The 13,431-nt window shown below is 34.4% G+C and overlaps 1 protein-coding gene across 5 annotated transcripts in view; it reads right to left on the bottom strand.

Annotated features, from left to right (window-relative positions):
- Positions 1–1,039: 1,039 nt before the first annotated feature.
- LOC136034900 (vitamin D3 receptor-like) overlaps positions 1,040–13,431 on the bottom strand; it is a 31,762-nt gene continuing 19,370 nt past the window's right edge. For all 5 annotated transcript variants that reach the window (XM_065716393.1, XM_065716395.1, XM_065716394.1 and 2 more), the window contains exon 3: positions 1,040–6,849. In XM_065716393.1, the coding sequence (XP_065572465.1) occupies positions 6,025–6,849 (825 nt within the window). In that variant the 3' untranslated portion in view covers positions 1,040–6,024. The remainder of the gene's footprint in view (positions 6,850–13,431) is intronic.

The following is a 13,431-nucleotide window of genomic DNA, read 5'->3' on the forward strand; positions in this document are numbered from 1 at the left end:
GGGAGGATCTTTCCATGGAAAAATTTTTCATGGGGGGAAGAGAATTTTCCATGAAGGGGGTGTCGGATTTCTCAGCATTATTTAAAAATTATTTAAGGAACAACATTAAACTTAAAGCTAATAGAAATTATTACCTATATGAGAGGGCTCACCCCCTCCTCAATACCTCGCTCTTTACGCTGAAGTTTTTTGTACTTTCAAAAGAGCTATTTATTCCAATTAAATGGCCTTTGTGATTCAGGGGTCATTCTTAAAGATTTGGAACAAAATTTGAACTTTAACGTAAAGAGCGAGATATTGACGAGGGGATGAACCCCCTCATATACGCAATAATTTCTGTTCATTTCAAGTTTTAATGTTGCTCCTTACTTTTAGTTGAAAAAATTTGTTTTTTTATTTAATCTTTACAAGAGAGTACATGTTGCGGTGCGTTACGCCTGTTGTCTGAGAGGCGCTGTTTCAGGTTAATTTAAATATATTGACTTTCTACTATATCAATTTAAGCATCTTAATTTTTAGTCCATTCACTGTATCTATATTAATTTAATTTTATTATTAAGAAAATTGTAAACTATTACTATTAATCTAAGTTATGAAAATTAAATTACAATTATTAATCTGGATTGTGTAAACTTGGACTCAGATCTATTCCAGAATTTTAAAAAAATAAAGGAAAGCTTTTTCTTTAAGTAATCTTCCTGAATTCTGAAATAAATTATTATTATAGTATCAAAGTATATATCAAATTCAAGGAGCCCATTATATTCATAAGAAAAAGTTATACTGGTAAAGCAAACTACCTTTTATTCCTTGAGAATTGATAATTCCCTAAAATTATAATTGATTTAATTGTTCACACAATATCTGTATTATCCAAATATACATAATATTTCAAAATGATTTCAGTGTTATTAAAATTACCAATTTTCTTTACTATGCTATTTATTCGTAATTTATCATAATTTTATTGTTTATACAAATATTTTTATTAATAAAAAAGAACCTGCCTATCATTTTACCTACAATTACACAAACACAATTTGTACAAAAAAACTTTTTAATAACAATCTTTGGAACGCTGTACAATCTCATAATAATTTCGTTTCTAGACTAATTTAATACTGGCGTAATGTCCCTTTATGAAAAACAAAAATATTTCATACACTATGATCACGTGAAAGGCATATACCAAAAAACAACAACTGTATTAAACATGGTGTAGAAATGGTGACAAAGAAGAGGAACTGGTTTTAGAAGTATAGCAAAGGTTTCTGGTTATCAAAGGCACTATAAGTTAGGGACGGGAGCGGTCAATTACTCTTAATTTGTTCGAAACGTTGCCTGCCCCTAACCCTCAAATTTGATATTTTCCATATCCTTAAATTTTCCAGAACTAATTGCGACGTAGCCGAATAGTCAGTTGTTTTTTTGTTGTTTTTTTTCTGTTGCAGATTCGAGTTGAAAAATACGCTTTATCATGCAGTTCTTAATATGGACACCATAATCTAGGGAAGGGACCTTTCAATTACTCCAAACATATTTAAAAACTTTGAGCAGACAGATTTCAATGTATGAAAAATTATAAATTATTATTAAGAAATTCCTTAATCCAAATTTTAAGAGTTGCAATATTTCCCATGGTTTTTCATGTTCCCTATAATTCGCCTATTGTCGCAATTTTTCAAATTCAATGTTTTGTGTCACAAAATAATTTTATAAATTGAGAAATTTCAAAATTAAAGCTAAGAAATTAGCTTGATTTGATGAGTATTCAGATTGTTCTGATTTAGACTCGAGTTGAAAAATGTGTTTTAAAATTCAGTTATGTATTTACGGCTGAGTTTATCAAAGGCAGAATTACTTAGGGAAGGGAGCTGGCTATTGGTGAGTTTTGAAAACATTTTGAGGCTAGCTATATTCAGTTATGTACTAAGAAGAGTCAAATTTAATTTTGGCAACATGTCCTCAGGGAAAAAAATACTTTCATGTAGGTAAATACTCAATTTTTGTCCATTTTTGATCCAAGTTGAAAAATAGGGTTTCGCTTCCGACAAAACTATGCTTAAATTAACTAAAAATGTGTTTTTATCGACTGGTAATGAAGTATTGTTAATATTCTTTTTAAGGGTTATAATGTATAAAATTGCATGACAGTGGAAAAAAAACTGGTAATCAGTGTATGTAATATAATTGCTAGTAATTATAATAATACCGGTAATAATGCAAAATCCTTGTAATAAATTTTTTATCTATCAGTAATAATATATTAACATGAACATTCTAAGGAATTGCTTCTTTTCAAGAAATTTTTTTGCAAGACTTTGAGTTTCACTTTCAATCATACATCCTATCCAGCATTAACACAGTGACGTCATCAATCATACATCCTATCCAGCATTAACACAGTGACGTCAAATGTCGTTTTTTGCTTCACAGAATTTACCGTCTTCTGTCAAAACATTGCTTTTGTAATCATACTTTCCTCCTCCGTACAAATTTGGAGTATTTGTTCATCCATGTTTAATCTTTCAGTAAGGGGCTGTTCCAAAATTTTATCTCAGGAATTGTAGTTACCATAGTAAGTGACGTCACAAATTACTTGGCGGATGGAGCGCTTAAGACAACTTTTAATTTTAATTCCACAGACTTTAAGTTTAACTCATCCAACTAGAAGTAAAAACCAGTGCAAATCATTCAACACTTAAAAATTGAAAGCCAGTTCGCTGCTTATTTTTTATTTTTGTGTATACACAGTAATTACTATGAATTATCATGCTCAGCGACAGTAATAAGCTGTAGTTGACAAGGCTAACTGGGGTTGATACAAAAATGAAAAAGAAAGTCAGAGCCAAACACTTGTAAATTTCAAAGATCAGAACGACTATAGTGAGCCATGATAAAAATGGTTGATGTAGCAGATCAATCTTGAAAAGTGGCCATTTTAAAATAAATGGAGGCAAATCAGCAGTCACTGCCATATTACTATACAAATTGACACCAATACCATTGTATTGCAACTCAAACAAATATTTAAAGAGAAAAAAAAAATACATTTTCCATAATTCAATAGAGGGAAAGTATGCAGTCTTGATAACCAGAAAAGGATATGACAAGGATATAACTAGAAAACTTATTTGCACGCTATTAAATATGAAAATTCTGGTTGAAACGTGCGATGCTGATAGGCTATAAAGCGGTTAAGATGTTGAGTCAGATTCTCACCCAGAATTCAAAAGTCTGTGTATACATAATAGTTTGGTAAAACTTGAATTGCGTCTTGAATACACTATTTGTTCTTGATTTTGACGAAGAAGCAGATATAGAACAACACGGTATATAGCCCCTGTAAATCATGATAAATAAATATTGTAATTATTTTACTTTGACTTTTATTATGTGTCACTACAAGGTTTTTCAGTACTAATGCTTAATATTTACTTATTCTATTTTTTTTTTATTAAAAATAAGAGAAGTAAAATTTACAAAATCCGGTTAATGCGGAGAAGTTTTCTTTCAATATACGTGATGCGTGACAAATAGGATAAACAGTCAGTATGGGCTAGTATTTGAATATTTTTAAATAATTATTACTATTATTGAAATAAAAAAAATACTTTGAAAAATAAAGTAATTTTTTTCTAGCGTTATATCTCTCAGAAAGAACCTAGCGTCGTTATTCAATTTCTCATCATAGTGAAACTACTATGATACTGATATGCTGATGTGGTAATGATACAGAAGGTGACATTAATGGTGGTGATAACGCTGATGCATGTGTATTTTATAAGTTAATTACTCAATATTTTAGCAATGAGAACAAATACCTTATAAATTAATAAACATTCCCCAAATACAATGTCTTTTTCGAAAAGAAAGTCTAAGCTTTTTTTTAGAAAAAAACGAAAGACGTTTGAAAATCTAACGTCTTTTTCGAAATAATTAGCATATTTTTATTAGTGAGCAGGGATATTTTCACTGCTAAAACTTTTTTTTATGACGAGGAGGGTTATCGGGGGGAAAGATTCCCCCACCTCATGCAATGCTTACGTTTTTAGTTTAGTTTAGCTTATGTATAAGCGTTTGTCGGCATACTGGACGACATTGTCTGCACATTCGTTATCCCTCCCCCCCCCAAAAAAAAATAAAACCCTAACCACACCCATGCATCTATAAAATTAACGCTGAAGATATTCCATAGAAAAAACAGAAAACTAATTTGTTACGATACTACTTAGTTATTTCGAAACCCAAGGATTTTTTTTGCTGTTTAAATATGAAAATACTTTTATGTGCAGACATTTGTAGATATCGTTTATTATGAATTATTTATTATTTTCATTTGAACTACTTAACTTACATTTTCTACAACAATGAGTACAGTATGTTTTGTGCTACTAAAATCTTGGAATGGTTTCACAAATTGAATAACTAAGAAAGATAAAGATAAGAGTGTAAAACAAATTTCAACTTAGTTTCTACGCTGCTTGGTCGATTTTGATTTGTTAAATTGGTAAAATGACTCTTAAACAGCCGTATATCTTAATAAATTGGAAAATACGAATTTAACTTCGAATAAAAAAAACTCATCAAAGTGCAGTTATGTAGTTTTTGGTAACAGTGGGTACAAAATTTGAAAATAACGAAAAGTTAGCGAAGAATCAGCAAAAACTAGGCTAAAATAAGTGGCACCAAATAGTGTAATAAGCTGAAGTTTTACTTCAAAGACGTCTTTGCGAATCAGCGAATTGTTAATGTTAGTATTTTTATGGATGAAGCGCTTTCAAATTCAGCAAAATTACTTTCGCTTATTTATTTTTTTAGTCGGCGTGGTAACAATGACAAAAATGTGGTACCTCCCTAAACTACATAATTTTGAAACAAACAAAAGAAGATCATAGAAAATGGCAATTTACAGGTATGAATAGACCTAAGACGGAACCTGGGGGTTCAGGCGTAAGAAAAATTATTTTGCTGTTCTAGGTACTCTAAAAGACTCGCGTAAAGGATACACTGCGGTACACAACTAAGTGACATCATTTTATTGTTTAAGTGAACAGGCGAAAATCTTAATATGAGAGTTGTTAGACTAGTATTTAAAAAATAAATTTGATGAGTTTATGGAGACAGATTTAACCAGGATTAAGCACACTACTTTGGCGATATTTTGGCAAATTTGAGCTACCAAAGTAGAGCAAATAAAACCTGATATATTTTGATTAATTAATTTTAAGTTGCTTATATGTTTTGCAGCTTTTTTCTTTTGTTTTTGCTTCATTATTTAATAAACGGTTATATTTCGTACATTTTAAATTACATATTTTTAAACATAAACAAATCCTTTTTATTTTTTGTATCGTTATATTTTTGAAAATTTTAATTGTTTAACATTTAAGTTTCTTGAAAGTTTGCTATAGTTCCGTAACTTCACGTTTTTTTTCAAATAAATTTAGAATAATTAGAAATACACAATCTTTCCGTTTAGCCCTCCACTACTATTCAAAAATTTTTTGCTTTTTGTAAACGGAGTTTGCCGGATATTTGTTCCCACTAATTAACTAAATACAAATCAAAACAATTTTCCTGACAATTCCAAATCTGAATAAAAGCAAAACCAAAAAACAACCGTTTCGGGAAGAGGAATCTCATCCACTTTTGTGTGCATAGAACAAAGTAAATTCAAATCCAACAAAATACTGTGTTAATTTAGTTTTGTATTAATTATTAAACATGAATAACACGCCCGGCTAAAAATGACGAAATTTCAACTCCTTCAAAAACAGCACTCGAAAAAAATCACCGGTAATAGTTTCAGCTACTAACAATACTCCATAACAAAATACTTGAGCAATAAACCTGGCTTTCAAGTTTTTTCTCTTAACTCTAAGCTATTCATACTCCTTATTAATATGTAAATTAATGCACTAAAACAACGATATAAAAAATACTTCACGCGTAAATCACCGGACGTGGCTTATAAGCACGGAACGAATAAAGTATAAACTGGCCAACATTCTGTTTCAGTTACTAAACCTTGCGTGTCAAGTCTAATGGGGTGAAAGATTTAATAGTGTCACTTTTTGTATCTGTATTTGTGCCACGCTTTAACTCATCGGGCTTAAGCTCCGTTGTGCTACCTTTAAACGAGAGATCCATCGGCTCTTCCTGGTCCGTGGGAGCACTGACTCCCTCAGCAGGAGATACACTCCGTGAATGAGGAATCTCTTTTGTTGGAGTAGGGGAAGAGAAGCTGGGAACAGGGATTTCGGGAAGTCGTGAAGGGGTTTGTAATGGTGAGAAAAATGACCTAGGAAAGCCAGTAGGAAGAAAGTTGTTTGAGTGGTGAAAGGAGGCTGCAACAGCTGCGGCTGCTAGATGTGGTGAAAACATATTCATCGCAAGAGGGTGAAAAAAATCTTTTGCATCTGGGTAGAAAGGGGTGCCTAATCTTAAAGCTAAAGTATATGGGTTTTGATGAAGACGCAACCTATTCTCGTTTAAATCAAACGAAACGTCAGACAATTGTGAGCCTGGTGGACTCATCGATGAAGAATTCGATTTACACTCTTCTCGTTCTTGTTTGAGCGGCTCGTTACGCTTAGTGTCACTTTTCAATTGTGTCATTGATGTTTCAGGGTTGGTGTTGGGATGCTCTTGCATGAGACAGTGCAGCTTAAACCAATTCGAACGCCTCCCATAGCGTGATCCACTTTTTGACATGCCGACAAGCAAACATTTCCTTAAGCGACAGGCCTTGCATGCCGTTCGATTCTTCTTATTAATAACACACTGACCGCCGTTTTTGCACTCTTGAATGACAGCTAAATTGTTGTAGGATCGACCGAAGAAGGACTGAAAAATAAATACGGAAAGTCAGACCCAAAAAGAGACAATAAACGCGGTTTTGATCTAATCAAGTATATCGTAAATATAACCTTAAAGTATCTGTTATCCTAAAGAACCAGATATTGCTTTTAACAGGATGACTTTATAGGAGTAAGCTGAAAATTACAAGGGGCTGCAGACTAAGTTGTATCGTGTACAGTATAGCTGCGAAAAAAGGGCTGGAGGCGCGGGCTTAACCGTAATTGCGTTTGAGGCATCTGGGGTAAGATAAGATGAGTATGAGAGAGTCCCAAAGTTTTAGTGTGGTAATTCAAAAAGTATTATGTGACACTTTTATTCGAAGAGATGTTAATACCTCACTGCATTAGACGAAACACGAGTTATTGATTCAGCTAATCGGCGTTCCTGTATCTAATTTGATATTTTCATCTCAAAATGTAATATATCTTTGGATATTTTCGAAGACCATAGTGGCTTTCCCTGACGATAAAAAATAGTTCAAATATGGATGTTTTTATTAGACAGCAAAAAAACAATCAAAAATACTGGAAATTTCCATTACTTATACAAAGACCGTCATCACCAGATATACTATAGTAAAGCACATAAAACCAACGTAAATATTTGAATATATATATCGTCGGTTTTATTTGCTTTACTGTATTATATCTGCTGATGACAGTCACTGTATAACGTGTCGAAATATCTAATATATTTTTATTGTTTTGCCACTGTTTAATAAAAGGATGTATCTCTATTTGAACTGTTATTGATCATTATACATCCTTTTTCCTAAAATGCAAAAACTGTTGGAAGTTTTAGTTTTTGAAATAATTCTTTTTTTTACAAACAAATATTCGTTAATAGTTATCACAAAACCCAAACTAGTGTCTCAGTTTTTGACTCTTTTATAAATTTATGATAAGTAACATAAAACCTTTTAAATTATTGCACCCCAGTCGCAATTTGAAGGGAACAGTTTGGGTGCATCAACGATAGACAGTGGGTAACTCATGAGAAAATCTGGTCTACCACCAGGATTAGTTTACCCAAACCATAAAACTTCACTGTCTTACTGCAAGTGTCTCGACACATTTCGTCCAATTCTATCAGTTTCTTTACCAAGGTGATGCAATTGAACAAAATTGGTATTGAGGAGCAATGCCAATTAGCAGACACTTGAAACTTGGACACATTTTTCGAGAAGGATTAATTTCAGACTAAAAGATAATATCCAGGGTTTATTCACCTGTTTGGCTTGACTAACTAGGTTGTCAACGTGGTAACAATACCACGGTTGCCAGGCTGTTTTGGTTTACAAGCCAAAATGGCGAAACACAATAGCCTAAATTAGCCGAATGGGGGCAAGTTCTACCCTCTTTTTGCTCAACATAGTAAAGTTTTTGCTTGTCCAACTAAATGAGGTTAATTTTTGTTAGCTTCGTCTGCTAGTTGTTGCAGGCACGAGGCTCCGACGTAAAGTCGACTGAACGCTTAGAGGGGTAGGAGCCAAGTTTGAGGCATAATGGGTGTGGCTCAATGTAAAGACAGACAGGACAGTAGCATGAAGAGACACTGGCGAAAGACGAGCAGGTTCAGGCAATGATGCTGATACACACTGTCACTAATACAATTAGAGTAACTGCACTTCTTTACTTGTTTTGTATCAACGTAGCCTATTCTAGACTGATAAAATTTTGAGCCAATAAAGAAAATTCAAAATGAGATCGGTTTATTTGCAGAAATTTTACGCAAGTAAAAAAAAAAAAAAAAAAAAAAAAAAAAAAAAAAAAAAAAAAAAAAAAAAAAACATCTCGATTCATATTGATAAGCTTTAGTGCACAATTATGATTCTGTAAAAAAAAATTAAAGCAAACTCAGTTTTCAGAAAAGTACTAGTTTTTAGAATTAAACAGATACTGGTAAATATCCCCAGGCAGTTTGTTTGAGCCAGTTTTGTAGATATATCTTAAGTTATCAGCGAATCTAGGGCGTTGTTTGGGGGGGGCAAAGGGAAGTTGCCCCCTCCCCGGAATTCGAATAAATATTACTATACAGCCAATGCCCATTGCCTACGCAGAAATGAACCCTTCTCACCCCCTCATAACAATGCTGAAGATTCGCCGCTGCAGCGAATCAATAATTTTTGTTCAATTTCATTACCTACTTTCGAGATAAAAGCTTTACATTTCAATTTAATTTCTGGTGCCTTTTTTTTTTAACCTACATTATAAAAATTACAGAAAGATCTCGCTTTAATTTGAGTAACGAACCAAAGAAGTCAACATGTTTTTTTGCTTTCTGTTTTTTAAGGTATCAAAATTACGTTTCATTTCTGATCTCCCTTAAATTTTCGCACAAAATATGTACATTTTTGTTACATAAATAAAGAGTCTGAGGGGTATGTCATTTAAGATTTTTTTACATGAATCATGTGGAAATTAAAGATTATATTATTTTTTCAATGAAAACTTTAATTAAAGATTTTTAAATTAATAAATTTTAAGTATTTTAAATTCTATTTTTAGAATTTAAGAATTTTAAGGAGAATTAAAGGAAAATTTATCAGAATTTTGGAATATCTTATAATTTAACTTAATATGAGAATGTTTTAGAATTCAAGAATATAAGAATTTTAAATTGAAAAACTTAGAATTGTGGAAATTAAGAATTTAAGACTCTTAAGAATTGTTTCCCAATTATGTACACCTTTGTCATGTACATAAAGAGTCTAAGGGGTACGTCATTATCCACTATCTTCAAGAATAAAAGGTATCTTTGAGAGTATACAAGATGTTTGGATTGTAAACCCCAGGTTTAAAATATTCGATCAAGGTAATTGCTTCCTCCACTTCAGGAATGGCCACAAATGAAAAATTTAACACAAATTAAAAATTTAAAGTTAACACATTTAATTCCACAAATTAAGATTTAAGCATTTCCATGCAAATTGAGGTAGCTTTTCAAGGCAAGTTTTTTAGCTTCCAACTAACTAAAAGGGCGGGAGAGGGGTAGGCTATACTAGATGGAGGATTGCAATCCTCTATCGAAGGATGCTCGATCAGGGAATGGCACCATCTTAGGAATGGCACCAAAAGTGACATACGGCAATACGGTACTTAAAGATAGAGTTATGAAGACGAATTCATAAGAGGCAGTAAATTTTAATTAAGCCGTGAACAAGCCATGCAGTAGCCTGCTAACACTAGTGGAAAAAATCCTAACCTGTAAAACTACACAATCATTACAATTATACCAAAATATCGTTTTTTTTATTTACTGTTCATTATCACGACCTTTTAGCTAGTCTCTTTGATACCCTAATTCAACTCAATCTACCAGAATAGAACTCCACTTAATCAAACATACGTTTTAGCTATGATCAAGGCTTTCAATCCTCAGGGGTATCTAATTTCAAATTGATGGTAACAGCTAACAATTAAATATGATCTATTCCGTTTTACTTCAGATCAGGGGCTAAAAACTACTTATATAAGGTCTAGGTCATGAAAAATTTACTGGCTGTTTAAGAATTTTTATTCCACGTCATTTTGACCCTCTATGGACAAAAATTGATGTTTTGTGGCACAAAATGACAGAAAACACTACCCTACTGTGGTTCGTCGAGCTGGGTGGCTCACCTAACTCGGCATATGGCATACCTATTGCTTAGGGTCTTAAATCTTGAAAATATGATTCGATATCTTAGAATTCCCATTCATGAGAATTTTGACCCTTTTTGGGTAAAAAAGGGGTTTTTAGTGGCACAAAATGGCAGTAAACGCCGACCTGATATGGTATCATTTCTTTTATTACGTAAAAAGGCAATGCATATAGGAACTTCATTTCAAAAGAGCCCTCTCCCGAGGTCCCACTGCCACTGGTTTGGCACAATGACTCCTGGGGACAAAACAGAAGACACGGTGCTTCCCATGCAAAACAAGAGCTAAGAGCTCATATGGCACTTGTGGCGAGGCGAGAAGAGCTAAGAGCCAAGAGATCATATGGTATGAGCTCTAACAAAATTCTATGAATCAATAGATTGATTTAAAAAGGAAAATAAGAGGCTTAATGCCGGTCAGGATTTAAAATAAGAGCTCTGAGTCACGATGTCCTTCTAAATATCAAAATTCATTAAGATCCGATCACGCACTCGTACTTTGGTATATTTCACCCTTTCGTATGTTACAAATACCTCAATTTTCAAAATTACCCCCCCCCAATTCTACCAAAGAGAGCAGATCCGGTCCGGTTATGTCAGTCACGTATCTTAGACAGGTTTCTATTCTTCCCATCCAGTTTTATCCTGATCTCACCGCTTTAAGTATTTTTTAAGATTTCCGGTCCCCCCAACTGGCCCCCCACTCAATTACGTTTGATCCGGTTGAGATTTAAAATAAGAGATCTGAGTTACGAGGTTCTTCTAAATATGAAGTTTCATGAAGATCGGATCACCCGTTCGTAAGTTAAAAATACCTATTTTTTCTAATTTTTCAGAATTAACCCCTCCCCCAACTACCCCAAAGAGAGCAGATCCGTTCCGGTTATGTCAATCATGTATCTAGGACTTGTGCTTATTTTTCCCACCAAGTTTCATCCCGATCCCTCCACTCTAAGTGTTTTCAAAGTTTTAGGTTTCCCCCTCCCCTCCCCCCCCCCCAAATGTCACCAGATCCGGTCGGGTTTAAAATAAGAGCTCTGAGACACGATATCCTTCTAAATATCAAATTTCATCGAGATCCGATCACCCGTTCGTAAGTTAAAAATACCTCATTTTTTTAATTAATAACCGAAACGGATCCGCTCTCTTTGGGGTGGTTGGGGGGGGGGGGGGGGGTAATTCTGAAAAATTAAAAAAAATGGGGTATTTCTAACTTACGAGTGGGTGATCGGATCTCAATGAAATTTGATATTTAGAAGGATATGGTGTCTTATAGCTCTTATTTCAAATCCCGACCAGATCTGGTGACATTGGGGGGGGGGGGACCTAGAACTTGGAAAAAACTTAGAGTGGAGGGATCAGGATGAAACTTGGTGGGAATATTAAGCACAAGTCCTAGATACATGATTGACATAACCGGAACGGATCCGCTCTCTTTGGGGTAGTTGGGGGGGGGGGGGTAATTCTGAAAAATTAGAAAAAAATGAGGTATTTTTAACTTACGAACGGGTGATCGGATCTCGATGAAATTTGATATTTAGAAGGATATCGTGTCTCAGAGCTCTTATTAAAAACCCGACCGGATCTGGTGACATTGAGGGGGGGGAGTTGGGAGGGGGAAACCTAAAACTTTGAAAACACTTAGAGTGGAGGGATCAGGATGAAACTTGGTGGGAAAAATAAGCACAAGTCCTAGATACATGATTGACATAACCAGAACGGATCTGCTCTCTTTGGGGTAGTTGGGGGAGGGGTTGATTCAGAAAAATTCGAAAAAAGAGGTATTTTTAACTTACGAACGGGTGATCGGATCTTCATGAAACTTCATATTTAGAAGGGCCTCGTAACTCAGATCTCTTATTTTAAATCTCAACCGGATCAAACGTAATTGGGTGGGGGGCAGTTGGGGGGACCGGAAATCTTAGAAAATACTTAAAGCGGTGAGATCAGGATAAAACTGGATGGGAAGAATAGAAACCTGTCTAAGATACGTGACTGACATAACCAGACTGGATCTGCTCTCTTTGCTAGAATTGGGGGGGGTAATTTTGAAAATTGAGGTATTTGTAAAATACGAAAAGGTGACCAGATCTTAATGAAATTTGATATTTAGAAGGATCTTGTGCTTTAAAGTTCTAATTTTAAATTCCTACCAGATCCTCTGACATTGGGGGGAGTTGGAGGGGGAAACCGGAATTCTTGGAAAACGTGAAAATTGGGGTATTTTTATCTTACGAATATGATCGGATCTTAATGAAATTTGATTTTTAGAAGGAATTCATGTCTCAGAGCTCTTATTTCAAATCCCAACCAGGTCTTTTGACATTGGGGGGAGTTGGAGGGGGAAATCTTGGAAAAACACTTGGAGTGGAAGAATCGGGATGAAGCTTGGTGGATAGAATAAACAAATGTCCTAGATACGTGATTGACAGAATCGTACTGGATTCGCTCTCTATGGGGGAGTTGGGGGAGGGGCTCAGTCATTTGGCGAGTTTGGTGCTTCTGGACGTGCTAGGACGATTAAAATTGGTAGGCGTGTCAGGGAGCTGAACAATTTGACTTGATAAAGTCGTTTTCCCAGATTCGACCATCTGGGGCTAAAGGGAGAGGAAAAATTAGAAAAAACTGGTATTTATAACTTACGAGTGGGTGATCGGATCTTAATGAATTTTGATATTTAGAAGGACATCGTGACTCAGAGCTCTTATTTTAAATCCTGACCGGCATTAAGCCTCTTATTTCCCTTTTTAAATCAATCTATTGATTCATGGAATTTTGTTAGAGCTCATACCATATGATCTCTTGGCTCTTAGCTCTTCTCGCCTCGTCACAAGTGCCATATGAGCTCTTAGCTCTTGTTTTGCATGGGAAGCACCGTGTCTTCTTTTTTGTCCCCAGAGGTCATTGTGCCAAACCAGTGGAAGTGG

Source organism: Artemia franciscana, chromosome 13 (assembly GCF_032884065.1).
Source record: "Artemia franciscana chromosome 13, ASM3288406v1, whole genome shotgun sequence".
NCBI classification, from domain to species: Eukaryota; Metazoa; Arthropoda; class Branchiopoda; order Anostraca; family Artemiidae; genus Artemia; species Artemia franciscana.